The sequence below is a fragment of the Rhamphochromis sp. 'chilingali' genome (assembly GCF_963969265.1).
Source record: "Rhamphochromis sp. 'chilingali' genome assembly, chromosome: 16".
NCBI classification, from domain to species: Eukaryota; Metazoa; Chordata; class Actinopteri; order Cichliformes; family Cichlidae; genus Rhamphochromis; species Rhamphochromis sp. 'chilingali'.
This window is the reverse complement of record NC_137943.1, coordinates 7,966,601-7,988,296: the sequence shown is the minus strand read 5'-3', so window position 1 is coordinate 7,988,296 and position 21,696 is coordinate 7,966,601. Positions and strand designations below refer to the sequence as shown.

The 21,696-nt window shown below is 40.9% G+C and overlaps 1 protein-coding gene and 1 long non-coding RNA gene across 3 annotated transcripts; one reads left to right on the top strand and one right to left on the bottom strand.

Moving 5' to 3' along the window:
* Positions 1 to 441: 441 nt before the first annotated feature.
* ap1g2 (adaptor related protein complex 1 subunit gamma 2) lies at positions 442 to 18,433 on the bottom strand. Its single transcript, XM_080861382.1, has 22 exons — positions 17,294 to 18,433; positions 16,494 to 16,696; positions 15,904 to 16,028; positions 15,605 to 15,746; positions 15,123 to 15,219; positions 14,949 to 15,025; positions 14,756 to 14,851; positions 14,452 to 14,532; positions 13,558 to 13,656; positions 13,403 to 13,458; positions 12,544 to 12,657; positions 8,519 to 8,659; positions 7,030 to 7,084; positions 6,514 to 6,636; positions 5,846 to 5,935; positions 4,524 to 4,651; positions 4,327 to 4,431; positions 4,044 to 4,170; positions 3,289 to 3,451; positions 2,894 to 3,045; positions 2,429 to 2,527; positions 442 to 1,021 (listed from the first exon to the last, which is right to left on the bottom strand). Exons 2-22 carry the CDS (start codon positions 16,692 to 16,694, stop codon positions 923 to 925), a joined length of 2,370 nt encoding a protein of 789 aa, XP_080717508.1. The 5' UTR covers positions 16,695 to 16,696; positions 17,294 to 18,433; the 3' UTR covers positions 442 to 922.
* Positions 11,856 to 16,485, top strand: LOC308383432. Of its 2 annotated transcripts, none has more exons than XR_013969146.1 (3): positions 11,856 to 11,993; positions 14,392 to 14,573; positions 16,347 to 16,485. It is a non-coding gene; the product is annotated as an uncharacterized lncRNA (long non-coding RNA). The 2 variants fall into 2 exon arrangements; XR_013969147.1 differs by having other exon boundaries at positions 14,392 to 14,586.
* Positions 18,434 to 21,696: the final 3,263 nt, after the last annotated feature.

The window sequence follows — 21,696 nt, the reverse complement described above, 5'->3', positions numbered from 1 at the left end:
AAATATAGATTTTCCAGACAGCATCATGCGTGTTTTTCCTTTTGCGTCACCATACACTTACATCAGAAAATAACTCATTTTGGTAAACAACAGACAAAGAATAGCATTAAGGAAAATCCTTGTATGGGAGTGATTAAAAAAACAAAACAACTCAAAGTTAAATAATCTTGGCCTCAAAAGCTAAATATTACATTTTAAGAGAGGATGAAAGGCACAGGAATGGTTCAGGACATGGATATTGCTGATCAGGTGAATAAAGGGGGAAAAAAAAGATGAAGGACTCAAGGTTGTGTTTAAAAGCTTCCTTTCATCCAAATTTCATATATTTGCGTTTCCTAATAAAATGATGTGTATCTGATATAATAAATTAGTTGTAGTAGCTCATTAATTAGTGTTTGCCTCCTCTCAATCAGTGTAAAGACAAATTTATTAAAAGCATGCATAAACTGCTGTGTGTGTGTGTGTGTGTGTGTGTGTGTGTGTGTGTGTGTGTGTGTGTGTGTGTGTTGATCTGGTGGATGACTGACAGAAGCCCCTCAAAGTTTATATTACTGTGGAGTGAAACACTGAATACAATCAGCTGTAGCAGCTTGTAAACAAAAACCCTGAATGATATCTAATAGACAGTTGTCGATGCAACATTAAAAAAAAGTATTTTATGTTTTTCCATTTTGTACCTGCATATTCCAGTGTCCACTCCAATAATCTCCTTGATCTATTCCTGAGGAATGGACAGATGCAACTCCATACACGAGGCTTCTGAGAGAACCGTGTTTCTTACACATAGAAACAAGAGATCAGGGTAACCGAGGACCGGCAGTGTGTAGGGTGTGTCAGTAGAAAGGCTGCGTCAGAGAGAAACGACGCCCGCTCATTCACCCACAGACTGGTGTCTCAGTCCTGTTGCATTGATTGGCTGAGATCACTGACCGAGTCCAGGGAAGGAGTCGATCTGGACCGTATCCTGAACAGCTGATCCTTGGCTGGTGTAAGAGATGCGGAGCCTCATTTTTAGATTGACCTGAAAGGAGAAGCAGGACTTAGATACACACTACTACACTGAGCACTACGTCTCCTGTGATTAGAATACAATAAGCCTGACGTGGGGCACATATTGCAATGATCATGTCAAATACAAGATATTTGTTCAAGATGAGAAAACACCTCGTATTTTAGCATTGACACAGAAAGATTGCAGATACAGTCATGCAAAAAGTAAGTGCAACCACTGAACCTGTTGGCTTTTTGACAGAATTTAGGAAGCAAAAATTTGGATCTCTTTAAAAAGTGCCTGATATAAAAACACATTTTTGTTTTCGTGCTCATGATTTAAATGAAAAACACCTTCAGTAAATACACCTCTGCATTAATCACACCTAAAATGTGAAAAAAATGAATATGACCCAGTATTTCCAGATGAGTTGCCAGTAATTGGTTTCTCTTTAGGAAGTCACAGGTGAAACCTTTGTTTCGTAAACCTCTGACATGTCGGCTCTGGTTTTCTCTTTGTCCTTGAGAGTGAGCATGAGTATAAGAGCATAGGAGATTCTTTGAAATAAATCACATGACTATAAGGAAACTCATGTACAAATGGCATAGATGCGAGTAAACCCCAATTTGAAGTCCAATGAATATAAGGACAAAAATCAGGCCTTTTGAAACAACTTGCTCTGGAGAGAAAGTTGAAACAGGGTGCTGGAAATGTTATGGTTTGGAGTTTTTGCTTCTGGTTCCTGTCTTCTTGCACACACCATCCATCCATTCTCTTCTGATTATCCAATTCAAGGTCAGAGGGGGTTGGAACTATACCTGCTGTCAAAGACTGGGAAGTAAGGTGCACCCTGGACTGGTTGCCAGTCTGTTTCAGGGTTAATACAAAGGAACAAACAACCAATCACACTAGCATTCACACTCATACCGGCCAATTTACACTCACCAACTGCATGTCTTTGGCCTGTGGGAGGAACCCGGAGAAAATCCACACAAACACAGGGAGAACATGCAAACCCCACACAGCCTAGCTGGCCAGTGGATTCAAACCCAAGATGGCTGTGTTGTCACGTGACATTACAGGTGCTGCCCACTGAGAATCAAAAAGGTTCGCACCAAGCACACTTGATCTAAACTGATTGGAAGCTAAGCAAGGCCGGGCCTGTTTAGTCCTTTGATGTTCAAGGCTGATTAAAGCAAATCTGAGCCTCTGTCTAAAAGCCGTGAACGTTTTTAACATGATGAGCCCAAGCACACTGGCAAAGTCACTAAGGACTGCCTCAGGAAGAGGAATTGTAGCAGCTTAGGCAAGATAGAAATTCCACATTTGAATCATGTTGAAATGTTACAGGTGATTTGAAGCAAGCAGTACAAACCCTCAGATATTTTGGGAGCCGAAGGTGAATACCAGCTTTATTTGTGTGTGTGTTTACACCACCTTATTGGGGTTGTTGAGGACCACCATCTGGGTCACTTTAGCTGTGCCTCTTGCAGGAAGAGAGTCCCCGCTGGGGGCCTTCATGTGTAACTGGACACTCTGGAAGGAGGATCAAATGAAGCTTTGAAGTTGAAAGCACCCAAACCCACACACGTTGTTCAAATCCATTTGCTGCACTGGTGTTTACCAATGAGACGTGACAGGGGCTAAAAGTGACACCTATCAGTAGGGCTGTAGGGCAGGACATTAGAAATGCAGAGGTCCTGCTTCTAAAGGTTTTACTAAACAAGCTGCACAAAAAAAATCTCAGAGCCTCAGAAACAGTAATCTCACAGCAGCCACTGCGCTCCTGCTATAATCCGCACATACTGGTTAAATGTGTGGCAGACGGTGGCTCTTGAACAGCAGTTTAATCATCTATCAGTGAATGATTAGCAGGATTTTATTGCTGGTACTGATACAAACCTTGGGCACTGCAGCCTGCAGGGTGAAGCCTCTGATGTCTGACTCAGTGGAGTTGGAGGCGGTGAGTGTGACGGTCAGGCCTGAATCGGACTGTTTCTCACAACTCAGTGTTACAGTCACACCGTCCTTCTCATACACAGTCACTGTGGCAACTATGGAAAATACAGTGTAGAAGGCTGCATTAGCTTAAAATCAGTATTTAGCCACGGAGAGTGCATCAGTCCCTTAAAGAGCAAACTTCAATTCAACCCTATCCACCTGGTTTCTTCTAATTATCGTGACATTCCAGAGATTATCCAGTGACCCGATTCAACCAATTCTCTAGCTGTGTGCCTAAAAATCACGCCCTGTTTCCTGTTTCTGTAGTTCGTTGTGTGTATATGTGAAGGTCAGACCTGGCGTGATGGGAGTGGGCTCTAACCCTCCAAGCAGATCCAGGAGGTCTCCTCCAACAGTGTTGGGTGTGCTGACAGGAATGGGAGGAGCTGCGCTGCCTAATGCCGGGCTGGGCTGCAGAGGCTGCTCAGAGCCACCCAGCAGGTCCAACAGATCACACACCTGAGAGACACCACAGAGGGGAGGAGATAATCCAGCTGACTGCACATTATTATTATATGCAAAAGACAGCTTAACAGAATAAACTTTATCTAAAAACAGCTCTGGAAAAATGTCCAAAATACTACGATAAACATGAAACTGGCTGAATGAATAAGACCCACCCATTTTGTTTCAATCCTTATTCTTAACACCCGACCACAGCTGTTAAACTTAGCTTTACTGGAATTTGATTTGCATAATAAAACAGACAAGAGAAAAGCCCGCAAACATACCAATATAGCAAAGGATCTGAGAACACAACCACTAATGTTCATAAAGCGTTGTGGAGTTAATGTGAAACCAATATTTTTAATCACAGCCCATTACAGAATGACAAGCTAAAATGAAGTAAAGCCTACCCTATCACATGTGCAATTTTATGTTAGCTTATTGCTTTGGTCAAGTATTAACTTAAGTTTGAAATCTAAACTAAAACAATAAATTCTCCAGAGGGGCGATCTCTCTAAAAAGGAGGTCAGACCCAGACACTGGGATTGATCTATTCAACAGGCTAAAGTGTGACCCTAACTGAATTTTTCCCATCACCTTGTACCTGGTTAGCAGGCTGCTGTGGCTCTCCTGGCTTGACTTTGACTGTTTGACTCTCCTTGATGGTCTCCCCGTTGGTGTGACCCTGTGAATTCTTTTCAATCACAGGCATCCTCTCAAGCACTGCTGCCCTGTGAAAAGAAGGACTATTTCAGCTCTTTTGGTCAGAAAAAAACATTTTTATTCAGTAAATTCCTCAGTGGTTATAATGACAATATATAAAAGGCCTAAAACAGCTCCACATCTCATTTTCTAGAAAATGTTGACCTAACCACTCCCTTCAGTACCTCATGTGGTCATATTTTTTGAAAAGAGCGTTGTATTCAACTGCCCTCTGCTGGAGCTCCACGTCTATACAGCTGCCGTAGATGCTGACGATGCTTCTGATTCGACTGTCGGGAGTAGAGTTATGAAGAGAAAGAGGCGCAGTTAGGGGATTCACAGGGTCACAGTCACTGTTTGCTGCTGCACAAGAGTTTCTTACTCCACATTCTCAGTGATGCGCGTGCTGAGTTTCATTGTAGCGGTCAGAGCAAAGCCCCTTGTTGACGGGGACGACATGTGGGACTGTAGCACTGTTTCCAAGACGTCCAGGACGTAGTCCTCTGTGACCTGAACAACAGACATGTAAGTGCAAGGTTTGACAGCTGGCAGCACATTTTTTAATCTAAAAAAGAAACGCAGTGCTCGTAATTTCAGCTGAATTTATTTATTTAGCAAACAGAGAAGATTATCAGAAGACACAGTCAGTAACTAAGTAATGTTGTACTAACACTTTTTTCAGTCTTTTTAGATCAGCGATGTTACACTTGCTACTGAAAAAGTTGTGGTCACTTGTTTTATTGCTATACAATAGAGACGTGTTACAAAACAGATCATCAGAGAGACACATGTCGGCATATGTGTCCCCGTACTGGCTGACTGACTCAAGCATTAGCCAGAGTCAAATGTCACCTGATAGGTTGACCTCTGTAACCACTTTACTGATGAGTTTATGAGGGAAATCACTTATTTTGGGACAAAATGAATGAAATATGAAGCCCATTTTGTAAATTTTGTTCATTCAAAGTATCCTTTGAGTAAAAAAATGCTTGTGCTCATTGGCTAATATGGTGCAATTGACAAGTTGTCCAGTGAGCGTGAGACTTTTCAGTCAGATCCATCCTTTACTCGTCACGTCTGGTTTTAAAGCACTGAAAACGCCGATCTTCAGGCTTTTATTTGAAAATTCACAAGCCACTTGATGTCACTGTGGCTACGTCCATGCAACAGTGCACAACAATGCAGTTTTACAGTGAAAAGTGCTTCATTAAAAAAATCAATGGACTTTATCAGCTTTTTTTCTGCATGTTGGAATGTGTGTAATTATGGGTTTATGAAGCATTTGATCAAGGAGATCTATTTTGAAGACAATCCAATGACATGAACTACTAAAATATTCAGGGGATGAATATTTAATGAGATTTGAACAAAAAAAAAAAAAAGGCTCCTGTCATTATCACCATTGCTAATTTTCAGAAGAATTTCAAATTTGAATTTCTGCTAATGCTGCTCCTTCCTTCTTCCCTGCTCGTGCCGACTACCTATTTATTCCCAGCTCAGAGCTGTAGCTGTGACTGCAAATTACACTGTTATCTTTGTGCCGGAGAATTTTTACATGGAAAAACCTAAAAGATAACGTGTATTTAAAATGACATCATCTGACAAAAAATTTGGATTGCTAATTTATTGCAGCAGTGAGCAGCAGAGAGCAACAAGCATGAATTAAATAAAAACCTAAACCAGTGTTTGCTGTGCTCTGTGTACCTGCACAGGTTCGGTCTCCTGACATTCTCCTGTCAGCAGCAGGTCTCCATACTCTCCGATACACCAGCACGCCACCTGGACCAGAGGTTGCTGCACATACAAATATTACATAAATATTACAGAGCACATAAAATATGTGATGTTGCCAGACTGGCCTGCATTGCGGTTTGAAATATCATAGCCATTTTCCCCAGATGCTGGAAAAATAGGAAACAGTGCTGGGCTGCAGATACGTAAATACTCATCCAGCTTGGATCTGAAAATAAAGCCGTCTGCATCAGCCAATTTCAAACTGAAAGCAAAGCAGTAAAGCCAAAGCAGCTCTGTCTGACTCAGGACTATTACAGCCCTTTCTCTTAAGAGGGAAATTTATCAAAAAATTCTAATTAACTTTAAACTCTATGAACACACAAAATTATGACCATCTCTCATCAGTGAGGCTGTGGACTGAGACCCACTTTCACTGACTCAAGTCTGATCATTATCCTCATGTTTAACGACACCACATCTGCAGTCAGAGCTGCTTTTTTTTCACGAGTTTATTGTTTGATACGCTCAGACCGTAACGATTTTATATTATATATCAAACAGGAGACCAATTTCCGTGTTTGAATTCTCAGAATTCTGAAATGATCTTCTGAGAACAGAAACCATCCAGACTCACAGACCTGCGAGATGTCACTGAGCAGAGCCCGGTAGAGCTTGTGAACGGTGTAACAGTGGAGCTCTGAAGTGTTGGTAATGAGCTGAATCAGGTTGGGCACCGTTTCGTCTCTCACGTCGCCCCCTGCCTGGCAGAATGGGTATCAAACACAAAACACCATACTAGAAAATAAACAAAACAGCTAATTTGGGGGTAACCTACATTATTCCTTCAGAGACAACAACCTCCCTTATGGGGAGATTTTCATAGCAATAAATACACATTATGAACCTTTAATTCTTCCTAGTTATGCTCTTCCAAGCACTTTTTCTATCCTGCATCATTTTGTCTGCACAGGACTAGTTTACACTTAACTATTCTCTTAGATCGGTGTAACATTTAAAGCTTTGTTATCTAAAAGCTTGAGAGATGAGGTACACACAATCTAGAAGTCTAATGTATTAAAAACATATTTTAACACAATCATAATGCATTCACAAAGAGTTATGAAAGAGGACCCTGTAAAAGAGGCAGCATTTACCGTGGTGAGGACATGCAGGATGGTGTCAATGTGCCAGCGCTGGGAGGGAGCATACCTGACAGAGACAGAGACACACACAGCTAACTCAGTGGTACACACACACGCACGCACACACACACACACACACACACACACACGCGCACACACACACACACACAATAATGTTTATTTGCTTAGCTACCGTCTCTCCTCAAGCATCCCCAGCTCTTTGCCATAGCCCTAAATCCATTTACAGCCTATGCCTCTATCAGCAACTTTTCCCCTTATCCTCCCATGCTATATTCTGTCTTCAGCACACATCGAAAAAGAGAAGTGCCTCAAGTTGTTGAATGATACACAGTAGAAACGCTGCAGGCTATTCAGTCGCGGTGGCACTTAGACAGGAATATCAGTGTATGTGGAGACGGACACTGAGAGAGAGATGGGTGCATACAGCGCAGACACAGGCACTTTTCTTGTTACAGCTTCAAGGCTTACACAGCTGCATAACCGCATTTTGTCATACGCATGAATATACAGTGTATGTGCTCGCATGCATGCAGTGGTGATGAAAAGCCTGTGAATCCATCAGATTTTTTTTTATAACTCTGGCTAAATGTGACATAAAAAATCATCAGGTTTTTAAAAGAAAGATGAAGAAAACGCATGACACAGGTAAGAAATGATCATATCTGGTTATGAACTTATTGAGATGAAATGAAGGTGAATAAGAAGCTTTCATTTAGTGGGAGTACAGTGACTTGTGAGTGGGCGTTCTGTTTATATTTAAAGATTGGAGATCCCTCACACTCTGATGTTCACACTCAAAGCACAAACAAAGGACTCTGGGATGACTTCTAACTCCACCAATCAACAGACAGACAAAAAGAGGAAATTAAAAATCAGTGCTCGCTCAAAATGAGGCCTGTAATAGTCAGGACGCAAGGCAGCAAGGACAAAAAGTCCCTGCTGCACATCTGCAGTGTACTACAGATCACCAAGACAAATGAGAAGGCTGCAGGTATGCTATGGTGGTGGTAGCATCATGGTTTGGGCTGGTCTTGGTAGGACTAGCCTTTAATTGTGGGTGGTTTGCAAAGAAAAACTGTCAGAACTTTTGTTTGTAAAATGCTATTAGGTCATGCAGCAGCACAATAACCCTCAGCACACAAGTAGTTCAACCATAGAATGGTTAAATAATATTGTTAATGTTTTTTTAAACAGCCAAGTCAAAGTCCTGAACACAATCTAAAAGAAAAGCTGGAGCTGAAGTGACCAGTTCATAAGTAAACCATCAACAATCCAGAGTTGAAGCTGTTTTGTATAAAGGAAGCAGCTAAAACGGACATTTAATAACAATTTTTCTGACCCCAGAGTGACCAGATATTATATTGTTGTCTCATTTGAAATATACAAACTTCTAAAGGGTTCACAAACCTTGAAGCAGCGCTGCAGATACACTTTGTGTATGAAGTATATTACACTGTCTTCTCTGCAGCATTTCACCTACCTTTCAGCAGCATTGAATATACCGCTGGCAGTTTGAGACCTGAGCTCGGGGGGGCAGGAGGAGAGGAAGCTGAGCAGTTCCTTCATCATAGAGCGGATGTTGGAGGCTGACACCAGAGCCAAAGAAAGCTCCAAAGCACGGCTGGATGGATCGGAAAAGAGAAACAACGCTGATAATGCTGGATATACAAGCTGATCCTTCTGTGCTGTTACAGCTCAGGTCAAAACGTTCTGAGCTGATAAGATGTTTGCTTGCTCAAACTCTCCGTGTCCATCAACATTTACAAGTTTGCTGAAAATCCCTTTAGCAACACTCTGATCTGTCTGTAACACAACTCACTGGTTGGATCAAAATACATGGAGGAACTCTTCAACTAGAAAACATATCACCAAGGAGAAATAGTCCCAGAGCAGCATTACAGTTTTGAGTATACAGACTGGATGTGCAAACTTTTCTGATATTAGTCAGCAAAATATGCTTTTTTTAACTACTATATACTAGAGATGGCACGATACCACTTTTTTATGTCCGATACCGATACCGATATCATAAATTTGGATATCTGCCGATACCGATATGAATCCGATATAGTGTTTTTTAATCAACAAAACTGTTTTTTAAATATCTTGCTGCATTTTGTATAAGTTCATACTCAAGTTTAAAACAACAACTACACTAAAGCTATTCTGTTATACCTGTATGCAAAAGAGAATATTTCATAGTTCAGCAATACTGATCAATCTAATAAACTTAAACCTACACCATCCTCCCTATTCTGGTATTTTAAAGAGTACTTAGCATAAATATTAAGCAACCTAACTAATAGGGTTCCAACTCCCAGCAACAACAAAAATAAATAAATAAAAAATAGGGAACCACCCCTCACGCGCCACCTCATGATGCTTAATCGACGTAATCAACCTTAATTTGATGCAGTGTGAAAAAAAATGCACAGAAATCAATTATTTTTCAAGAAATATTAAATAGATTCAACAGCTTTCTTCAACAAAATTGCAGACTGCACAGATGGTACCTTCCTAAAGGAAAAAGTACTATAGCTTACTAGGGTATATTAGACTTAAAAGTTACTATATACAGTAATTGACTTCTATTCATTTTACATCAAATTAAAACTTTGGGTGTCAGATAATTAATTATTAAAAACAAGACATTTTAAATGAGAATAAGAAAGAAAAGTATGTCTTTGTGCCCCCTTTTCCCTGTTAATGCCCTATCGGCCCCCCTGGCTAAACTTTGCTAGATCCGCCCCTGCACAGCTACCAGCGTCAGCTACTTAGAAAAAGATCCTCGAGTAGAAAGTAATATTAAATACATTCTAACAACAGCTGATCAAGCTTAAATGTGCTGCTGTTGTTCAGCTGCTGGTTTCCTCTTTCTGGTGCAAAATGGGCCAAAAGCAAACAAGAGACACGGACTCGCGACAGAAAAGCCGATCAGCTGATCATTGATCAGTTTCATGATTAGGGTTGCCAACTCCCTGAAAAATAAATAAGGGACACCTCGTGGCCAGGGCCGGGCGACCCAGTTGTCTTCACCCTTCCCAGTGTGGTGAATTTTCTAGCTCTTTTTTTGTGTGTGAAATTATTTTTTTAACCATTTGACTTGAATTTGATTTAAGTAGATGTTTATTCTTTGTGATATGAACACATGTGAAACAAATGATCATTTAGCCATTTATTTTTAGCTCAAAATGACAACATTAACACAATAAAACAGGTCTCCTTCTTAAACAGAAGCCTGTCATGCTTAACTTTTGAGAATATAAGTAAATCTTTCTTTAAAAGAACTCTGTCCTGCTTAACTTAAAATAATAGAAAACAATAGAAAGAAAAACATTCTTGTAACAGTGCACATTTAGTGCATTTAGTACAATTGGCTTCAGTTGAGGTATTATTTCAGCTTTTCTAATGCTAATCAGCTGCTCCTGTTTGTAAACCCGCTTGTTCCCATGATTACGCACCTTAACTCATCATCATTATTCATCTATGTATTACTTTTATGTATTAGTCATCTATTTGTAATCATCTATCCTTGCAGTTGTTTATTACACAAAATAAATTATATTATCACACTTCTGGCCACATAGCGCTGATATTCACTGCACATATTAACTTTTTCCAGCCAGGTGTTTTCCTTTTCCCATTCTTCCCTTTCTCTGAGGGGAACAAACATTGCTGCTCTAATGCTGGGCTTACACTGTGCGGTTTTAGGCCCATTTTGAGCCGATTTTTGAGTGATCTTCATCGTGCGTCGTGTAGTATACGTGGGGTAACGAGAAGCGATTAACACCTCACGACCAGCTCCCGATCATCAATCGCTCGTGAGGGTCTCATCACAGCCGCTCACACTGCTCGCGCGCAAACACGTAAACGTTGGTGTAAAAGATGGAGCAGCACGGCTGTGCAGCGTGTGATCTGGACACAAGCGATGGAGGCACAACTTGTAGAACTTTTCAAAGCTCATCCGAGCCTTTTCGATGTGGCCTCACAAAATTATCACGACCACAACAACCGTGAAAATAGTTGAATTTACACTGCTGCTCAATCACAGCTGCCTGATCAATGTTTTTCATTAGCAATTTAGCAAAGTTGATGGTGGTGGTGGTGTGTCTGTGTGAGTGAAAGACAGAGAGAGCGAGCGACAGATTTTCTGTTATAACCTTCGTGTTATGGAGGCACAGTGTGAGTACTCAGGTCGCATCAGAGCATCGGGCCGTATAGTGTGAGACCTGCATCGTGACCTACGAACTTCTAACCCCTGCGAGTCAATCGTGCAGTTTGAGCAGGAGCTGAATAACGCGACTGAAAAAATCGCACAGTGTCTGCCCAGCTTTAGGTGTACTGTCGTCCGAGACTTGCACCGCAGTGTCGGCGTTTGTTTCCCTGTTGGCCATGCTTCTTGTTGTGGTCATCTGTTGTCTTCCGGTATTTTCTCCGTAAGCGACCTTTCCTCGACCAATGAGATGAGCGGTAATCTGAATTGTCATAAGTGTGCTGTCAGCTCATTGGTCACAAATCAGGAGAGGGGCTGGGAATAATGTTTTCAAACAAAGCGTTAATTCCATTAACATTTATAGACTACTTTTGATTCTCACTGTATTACGGGACAAAGTGCGTCCCTTATTAGCTCAATACGGGACGTGTACTTTTGTTTCGAAATACGGGACGATTCCGTTTTTTAAGGGACGGTTGGCAACCCTATTCATGATTGAAGTAGCAGCAAGAAGAGGCAGTCGCTCCATATATCGCTTGTTAAGCTTAACGCAGGAATGCTTTACAAACATTCAGAGATGGACTTACACACTTGCTTTACTTCTCTCGGGGATAACTTTGTCGGAGATGAAATGCCGGGTTGCTAGCGAAGCTCCAAATGCTATCCAGACCACCGACAGGTCCCGCATGCCACAGCCGCTCTATCACGTGATGCATACTGCTCCGAGTGCTAACGTTCTGAGGTGAGTTACAGCGTGTTGCAAGTTTTGTGAGGTGCTTTCGTGATATTTAATGGATCGGATTACATTTTTTATTTTTCTCCGATATCCGATCCAGTAATTTAGGTCAGTATCGGACCGATACCGATACGTAATATCGGATCGGTCCATCTCTACTATATACTAGTTTGCAATATATTAATATTAATTGTATATGAACATATATATTAATTATTTTGTTTTTCTTACAGCACAATAAAATCTGTTTGGCTACATGATGAAACTAGAGAAGGTAGTTAGCATCAAGCTTTAGTGTGAGGTTCAGACTGTTAGTGAGTAGCACAGTGGGAAGCTACACCTGCCAAAAATACAGAATGTTAATGTTGCCAGGTCAGTGGCACTGTTACGTCGTTTTATTGTTATTTCATCTATAAAAATCAATCACTACTTAATGTGAGCCAATTAAAAAGTATCAAAAACATAACAGGAAATCAAATACTTCTAGAATCATTTTAACAGAACATCTACAGATGTTGAACAGCTGTGCTAGGCAAAAAGAAAAAAAGAAAATCACCGCTTAACAGAAGCATCCTGGTCTTTCAGGCAGTCTACTATAGTCCCTCGGTGGCGCTGCACTGCATTGTGGTCTGTCCCAACAATCTTCTGAAGAGAGGTCATGGCGATATAGCTAAACAGACATACACGAAAGCCAAAAATAATGAATGTTTTGAAAGTTTTAAGTATCATTCTCTATTATAATGAAGCCGAATTCGCTACACCAGGGTCATCTAAAGTGACTGTGTGTGGAAACGCATCCAGTGGATAAATTATTAAAATGTGATTTCAAAAAATGTTCAACCTGACAATAAAGATCAACAACAAAAGAAAATCTTAATTTTCTCAGCTTGCAAGCATGAATAATTCATCACTTCACTTCAAATAACTCATGGACTGATCAAGTATTTATGTGGACGCAGGAGAGACGCTACCTAGTCAGGCAGGTCTTGCAGGAATAAACCTGTCACTCTGCAACAGAGAGATTCAGAGGACCTGAGGGTAGAAACTAGACAGACCTGTCTGCCCACAGGGCCCTTATGGGGACGAACCCAGAAAAAGATTGTAACACAATAAAACCCTCAGGAAACCGCAGCAGCGCCTGCTGGAAAATAACATGGTCTGAAATTGAGAGCTCAGCATGAGCAGTGAGCAGCGTGACCTTCTGGTGTGGCTGTAGAGTAATGGCTCTAGAGAAAGTAATTAGTCAGCTCAGACGATAAGAGCCTGTTGGGAGATTTCGCTCTTTGGCTGTAGTGAGTTTTCCATTAGCCTGAAAAGGTGAAATCACCCTGAGAGATAAGTAAGGGAGAAGGAATGCATACAGGGGAGGATTAGACAGGGAAGAGGAACAAAGATCTGAGGAAAATAGAACTAACCGAATGTTTCTGTCATTGTTCAGAAGAAATCTTCCCAGAATGTTCACGGCCAGAACCTGCAGCATGAGTAAAGGGAAGTGTATGTCTATGAATTAATAATTTGATCAGTCAGCAATATGTTCAATGTATTCACATCACTAAACACAGTCTCTTACTCTGAGGCCACTCTCTGACTTGATGTCCAGCACAGTGAGAACAGTCTCATACAACACAGCATTGCCCACAGTCTTTGTACTGTCTGTGTTGGTCGCCACCTGTATGGTAAACACAAACAGGCAGACACACAGCTAGTACAGTGCCAATTAGATAAGAGTATAGTTAAAAACTAGGGTATTTTTAACTACAATTATCAGATAAACAAAGACGACAGCTACATATCTGAAAACGTGTCTGCACTGGTAGCTCTTTAACTCTTCACCCTGTGAAGCTGAACTGAGCAGTTTCTGTCAAGTTTCCGACCGACTTATAGAACAAAATGACTGAGTTTGCATCAGACGTTAGTGAGGGTGGTCTCTGCCTACGCAGCTACCTTTGAAAAAACACTAGAAACTACTCTAATGCTTATCAAACCACGTCTTTACTGATATATACGGGGGTACCAAATTCATTAATAAAGGTAGAGGAGGCGTCAACGGGCGCTGTCTTTATGGAGGAAAGAGTTAAAAAAAAACTGCTCTGCAGAAAGGCCAGATTTTGGGTTGCAGCTTTTCTCAAGAATTAGTCACACATGCAACATGAGTGAGTGACTAATGCCATTTGCCACAGGAAACCATAGATATTAATAAATAAAATAGTTACACATGCTTCAACTCTATCTCTATGAGAAACAGTTTCAGTTTTGAGAAGAACTTTCTGGCTGGCTCTCATGTATCATAAAAATGCATTTCAGGTAAACTTTCAGGGTCATGTAAACAACAGGAGACAGGTGACTGGTCAAATGAAATGTTTGCTCATTCTGAAATGGCTGACATGTGGAAACTTTTTTTCAGATCTGACTGATGTGAACTGAGCCAAAGAAAAGCTTTTTTTGGTGAACGTGAACACTATACCTGAGCTAGGAGGTCGTTCATGGCATCGCTCGCTGCTTCATTGTTGCGACCAAGGATTCTCAGCAACCTTAAGATGCGTACCTGTGTTTGGAGACGCGACAGAAGGAACACGTGGATGGGAGGTGATTTTGGGAGGTGACAATAATCTAGTGTTTGTATTAGTAACACAGAATTAAACTACATTAATTGAAGATTTCGAGCCATGAAGCAGCACATAGTAGTAAAAATAAGTCCTGCTAGCCGACTCTGACTTTACACAAAGTGTAGCTGGGATGTGCAAGGGGTTAGTGGAATGAAATCCGACCTGTAGGAAGGGATCGCTGATTCCTGCCACATCGTGGTCTGGAGAATAACCCGAAATGACGAGACCTTTCATGATCTGAACCAGATCTGGTACCGTCTGGAATACACACAGCACAACCACATTGCGACACACATGTAGGAATACAGACAACATCTGATCAAGAGTAATCTGTGTGTGTGTGTGTCCCTCATACCTTCCTGAAGCGCTCAAGTGTTTCTGAGTTCCGCTCACACAGCTCAGTAATGAGCACCACAGCGCCGTGTACGACGCCTGAAGACAAATGAAAACCAAAAACAATAAGAAATAAACTGAAAATAGTATTCACAGCATGACGAGTTCACTGTGTACATCATAAAAGTATATTAACCGTGGTTCTTCTCAGTGAGCAGCGAGCGAGCGGCTTTGGTAAAGAGCTCTCCCAGATCGTGGACTTTTCTCACGATGTGAACAGCGCACAAAGCAGCCTGAAAGAACAGCGGAACAAGTCATCAGCAGCGTTACATCACACGTCCACTAAGCACATGACGGTGGGATGTTACAAGTTTTACAGCTCATGAAGGATTTGAAGTCCTATAGGGAACAGTACGCATCCTAAAAAGTTGTACTACGTCACACTAGATGATTATGATGAATATTTAACAATCAACCTGCACAAATGGATCCTACATACATAATACATTATCCCTGACATTAACATGCTTAGGTCAGTGTTTTGAGTATAACATACAGCTTGCCAAATCACACACAACACAATACAGATTTGCTTTTAAACTGCCACCTCACTGGTAGTAATATTAATATTGGTAAAAGCTGCTGGATGAATAATTGATTCCTCGCAGAAGTCCTCACCTTCTTTTTAATGTAGGAGTTGGAAGCTCGGAGCAGCCTGTCAATCTCTGGCGCCAGATCCCTGCACATCTCAGCTGACCCCATGCAGGCTAGTGTGCAGAGAGCTAGAGACTGTATGTACTGGTTACTGTTTGACAGATCACTGAAAAACACAAAAAGATAAAAATATTCAGTGTTTTATTTAAATCATCATTATTTCAGTAAACCTTCCAAGATGTACAATTACACATTAAGGAATCTGTCATTAACTGCACCACCTTATATGAATGACAACAGCATCGAGTTTGGGTTATTCTTACTTCTTAATAGAGTTGGTGATGAGCAGGCTGGCGTCCTGCTTCTCATCCAGCAGCATCATGGCTCCCAGGTATCCTACGCGTTTTTCACTGTAGCGCGGGCTAGCAATCATCCGAACGCACTCCATCTAGTATGAACAGCAAAAGCTCTTTTAAAAGTGAAAGTGAAGTAATGCCCCCGGGAAAGTTCCCTACCATTTAACCACTCAACTGGAGGTCAGTCTCAGCTCCAGAGCAGCAGGGAGGGCCTCAGTGGCCCAGTTCCAGTGTCCACCCTCGTAGACACGAGGGCTTTCGCAGACTTTGCTTGAGGGCATTAACAACAATTCACAGTGCTCTAGTAACGGTAAAAGTACAAGCTTAACAAAGCACATACCAGCAACATTGCTAGCAATACAAGGGAGCATTTTCGTGCCTAACTTCACTGTGTGCTCATTCCTTGTAAGATGCACGTGCTGGACATTACGACTTCACGGCTGATATGGTGTGACGAAGTGAGCCCAGACCCTCCAGCTACTGTGACGGCTTCTCACCTCCCCTGGCTCATTTAACCCGAAGAAACCCCATGACAGGCATTAGCCAAATCCCCTCACCTGACCAAAGTGAGCTGGGTAGCCCAGCATGTGCACGTAGAGCAGCTTGGCCAGGTTGTGCGATCGCCCTCCGTTGTCGGCTTGTCTGAACTGTGCCCGGATGGCCGCGCACTCCCTCTGAATGACCCCCCGCTCCTCACACTGCGTCCTGGCTGACCTGATGGCCCGGATCATCTCCTGCAGGGGCACTGATGGAGACATGGCTGTGTGTGTGTGTGGGTGTGTGTGTGTGTGTGTGGGTGTGTGGGAGGGTAGGTGGGTGGGGGTGAATGGTGAGATGTGTTAGTATGCGTTGTTTTGTGAAGGAAAGAGCATGATATGTTATTAACGGAAAACAAGAGTGTCACAACACTACATATGATTTCATTTCCTGTAACAACATCTCCAGGCGTTTATTAAAGCCGTCACTACACCGCAGGACGTAGTAAAAAACACTCAGATGGGCTAATTCAAAAAACTTAAACAACAGCTAGTGTTTTCCTTTCTTTTTTTCTTTGGTGACAGGCTGATGGAGCACAAATAAACAGAAAGTTACTGTCATCTACCAATACTTTTATGAATTAGACTTGGGGAAATATACTTAAATGAACAGGCTAACTAACAAAATTAGCATGACTCTTCCGTGGTCGGTAATGCATGTCAGAGAAACGAGCCAGAGGCTAGCGCACTGACCGATCCGAGCTAACCTTGCAGATGCTGTCAAGCCTGGCATGGAGGAAAGAGTCGAGCTACTGAGCTAGCCACGCTAGCATAACAGTCTGCTTGTGTGTGTGTTTTAAAGCGCCAAAATAACAACATACCTCTACAGTTCACAGAGTTGCCAGGTTTTGAAAAGTAAAGCCGTTCAACCGACGCCCCTCCAATACACGTCGGCAGTCAGTTGGTTGGAAACCCAATTACTGTATCCATACAGTTAGCGTTAAAATAGCAGGAGTTAACATTGTATTTCCTGTCACAACTTTCAAATTAAAGGTCAATTTGATAGTTATAACAAAAACAGTGAAACAAAATTAAATAGCACTTGAAACACAGTTAAATAAATACATATTTAATAATCCTATCAGTAATGAAGTGAGAAGAATGTCTTAAAGCTATTGTATATTTGAACTTTTAATCAATTAAAAAAAAACAAAACTATTTTCTAGCACAAACTCACACGCACACGTGACATACAATAGAGATTTTACCTCTATATATCTCTGTTTATCTCTATATAAATCTCCATAAAAGTATAAATCACCTCGAGAACATATGCAGTCTCATCATCAACCATCAATTCTATTTAAAAGGGTTTTGTTTTTCACCGTTTTGTTTTTTGGGGTTGTTTTTTTGTTTTTTTGTTTTTTTTGTATTTTTAAAGAAAGTCCCAAAATTCGCAATGTTACAAACGACACACAGGATCCGGTTACAACATGCAAACTTTAGCAAACAGCCAGTTTATAACACAAATGTCAGACTGCCAAATACACCAAGTACGCCACTGACTTACATGCAGGCACAGGTCACCAAAAAGCTGTAGACTGGATCTAGGTCTGGATAAAAGACAATCAAGCTGAAAATTACACGCGAATAATAACATATGTCAGCTTCTGGCTCATCAAAAAAAATCAAACAAAAACAAACAAACAAACAAAAGGCATGCAGTATTTGAATGGGGCATGGGATCAAGCTTTTATTGTGAAGGCAGAAGTACTTTTCCTCTTTAGCTTCGATGATGTGACATTTGACCCACCTCAGCTTACCGTACCTGTCCACTACTTCCGCAATTTGATCAGTCATTGTGGGTGGACTCCACCTAGTCTACGTCAGGCGTTTCAACAGGTGGATGAAACATTGATGAGAATGTGCAGCAGGCAGAGCAATACAAATGGCGTGCAGCGTGTGCTATAAAGACTTAACAGAGACTTTATGAAGACATCAGCACATCCCATTTTCAAGCACCATCAAAATGTGATAATTATTCAAGTTTTATTAACATACATCAAATTTACAAGATGAAAAAAAAGGAAAATCGTCTATAATGTGGCAGAAAATATATACATGTAATAAAATAATTATAAAGTGCAAAGACTTGTTTTTGTTACTATAGTGGGGTGATAGTGCCAGCACATAATGCTATAAACAATACATTGTTTCACACACCCTCACAGGGACACAAGGGAGAAGTTTAAAAATGTTAAGGTAAAAGAAAAAAAATGGCACTGAATATGCATAAAGATGATATTGCGCCATTCAGTGTAGCAAAAGAGCTCTGGACTAAGCCTTTTGACGCCAGCAGTGCAGAACACTATGAGGTGTTTCCTCTTTCTAGGAATTATCTTCCAGGAATGATTTCTTCACACCAATGTGTTTACAGTTGTGTCAAAAAGTTAGGACACAATTTGTGTTTGTGACTCTTTTTATGTGTTTCTACATAAAAATAGTTTCTAGTGATGAATAACCACAAGGATTTCATTGGCAAATAAAGAAAAACTTAGGGGAACAAAGTTGATTAAAAACACATTTCATCAGGTGTTAATTCTTTTGTAGCCCCAGGTTCTCCTTCATTAGCGGGTATGCCACCACGTTTTTACAACAGATTAGTCATTTTCCTGGAACAAATTGTGAGGAAAAACCAGACCAGTATTAATATAATAACATTTGTTGTCACCTCTTGACCCCTGTATTTAATACTCTACCACACAAGCCTTACATGTTGTTTGTGCTTTCAGGCATCTCAGAGGTGAAATGCCAAACATGAAAAGATTCACTGTAAGAATCAGTTTATTCAGTCAGTTTATCGGTTCATTTTAGAGGAAATGCAACCATCTGAGTGTGTGGTGATGGGAAAAGGTTGTGGTGAGCACACAGGCCAAAAGCAATAAATAAAGGCAGCAGGCGTGGTAGACGGGCTTCTGTTGCACTGGCAAAACACAGCCTGAAAGCAGAACCAAAGACATAACATCCTGGGAACAGGAGCAGATGGTGTTTGCTTAACATGTGGACTTACCACTGGAGGAACAGTTCAGAAAATGGAGTACAACAAGACCAAGTAAAGAAAGTAATCACAGAGCACCACAGGCCATTATACCAGAGTAAGACGTTCTTGTAAACAAATATAATCATAGATTTCAGGTCTTCTCCATTTGACTCAAAAAATAAAGCTTAGCTTCTTATTTGCACCCTGGTTTTTTGTGCAGAATCCACAGATATTGATCCAAAATCATCATGGAAAAATATGAATTAAAGCACAGCAATTCCAGCTATAATGAAACAGGCAGGAAACGGAGGGGGGCAAACTGACTGCGACACTGTGAAGGCAGAGACGCTACGTAGGTGGAGAAATCCACAGAGATTGGCAATACTCACAGTAATTTTCTTCCAAGTGTCTCAAAGAAAGATTAGAAGCATTGTGATTATATACTCAGATATCACCAAACTACTAATTACATCATGCTTTTTGAACCACACACGAAACCAGACCACCACTGCCATGACATCCCAGGCCAGTAGAGGGCAGCAGACAAACACAACCTTGCTGCTACTATTTGAGTATCGATTTTGTTTACAACTCATTTTTTGTAATAGACATCTGTTCATCAGTTTGACATTTAGTTTTTCATTTACATTTTTTAAAATAAAAAACTATATATGAATATATGCCACAATAGCCTATGAAAGTTTCTTATTTTACAGACTCCCACATAAACACTTCACTGATGTCAGATATAATTAATACGTTCCTGTTAACCATCAAAGCCTTAACATTCTCATAAATAGTCAGTATTAATCAAAGCCAGTTCACAATAACTCTGGACAAAAAGAGACAAATTAGTCTTTCATCCCACACAAAGCATTAAGGGGCATTAACATGAATGAGTTGGTTTGTTGGATTGGCCAGTGCGTGGATGTGGATTAGAAGTGGGCTGAAGAGCTATGAGGGACTGTAATCCCTCTTTCATGCTTGCTAGGATAATAAATCTTGTGAGAAACAAGGGGACTAAATAACGGCGGTGCCTTCAAAAACAGCATTTCTCTATTTTAGCATCAGGCGTTTACAAAAATAATTTACAAACTGACGGTCTGAGAATGGCTTATAAAATGTTTTATTACCAGTAAAACAGTCAGTTGGTAACTCCACTGGTAATGCCACTGGCACCGATCCTACCTCAGCTTTAAAAGGCTGTAAGACAAAAATATAAAAAACAAAAAGCAGCCACAGCCTTGTGAGGAACACGAACATAAATGAACTAAACAAACTGTCGGCAGAGATGCTGCAACTAGACAATGAAAGCACAGCAAATACTACCAAAGCACATTTGGATAACACCCATGATCATGGTGAGGCCAAAAGCTGCAGTGAAGACATCTTGGCTACACTGTGAAGCGATTCACGCATGTAAGCATCAAGGACAGGGACACACTGCGCCAAGTTAGAGGCCATTTGTTTGGTCTTCGGGCAGCACAGAGAAAGAGACACTTTATTATCGCATCTTAAGACAAATGAAAGCAGACTTTTTGTAAAAAGGAAAAAAAAAAATTTTTTTAAATTGAGCTGTAAATGAATGTGAGTGCGTTCTTAATTATAATCGTGCACGGTGGCTGTGCAGGATATCGTTTTGTGTTTAATATTAAATATGTTCTGCCTTGAGCCTTTTTCACGTTAATTATGATTTCATGATTTGATTCAATAATTCAACTTATCGGCACAGCACCTGTGTGCTGCTCTGGGATTCTCACTAACGCTCAGCGCTGTGGCCTTTATAGCCTCACGGTGGAAGTTTGGGGGACGTGCCCACCGTGTTACACGGCAGGATGTCAAACCGATGAGGATGTCATTGAAACGGCTGGGGACAAGAAGGCTGTTTGAATTCTGTTATTTGTTTGGTAACTCACACTTCCAATTATTAATTAACAACTCTTTTTTATTGTCCTAACTATAACTCTACAGGCCACTGAGTGCGACACAAAAGCGATGCACTCATTTGTTTGTTTCTCGATTTAAACAAATGGCAATAATAATTTAAAAAAAGATGGACACAGAAAATGTCTGCATTTATTACACATTCAAATCATTTCTTGGGTGAACTTCTCTCTTTCTCCTTTCATAGAGGAAAAGAATAAGGAAGCACTGAGGCACATTTCCTGAGTATTCAGAGAAATCAGCCAGCTCTTATTGTAGCTGCCAAGCAGATACTTCTAAGTCACTTTTCTCAGTTTACAA

Excerpts from the sequence above, each read along its gene's own strand:
- ap1g2 (XM_080861382.1), bottom strand. The coding sequence starts at position 16,694 with ATGTCTCCATCAGTGCCCCTGCAGGAGATGATCCGGGCCATCAGGTCA. Across the intron at positions 15,026-15,122 it reads GCTCACTGAGAAGAACCACG|GCGTCGTACACGGCGCTGTG; the intron begins GTTAATATACTT and ends ATTTGTCTTCAG. Across the intron at positions 8,660-12,543 it reads CAGGATGCTTCTGTTAAGCG|CCGTGCTTTGGAGCTTTCTT; the intron begins GTGATTTTCTTT and ends CGATCCATCCAG.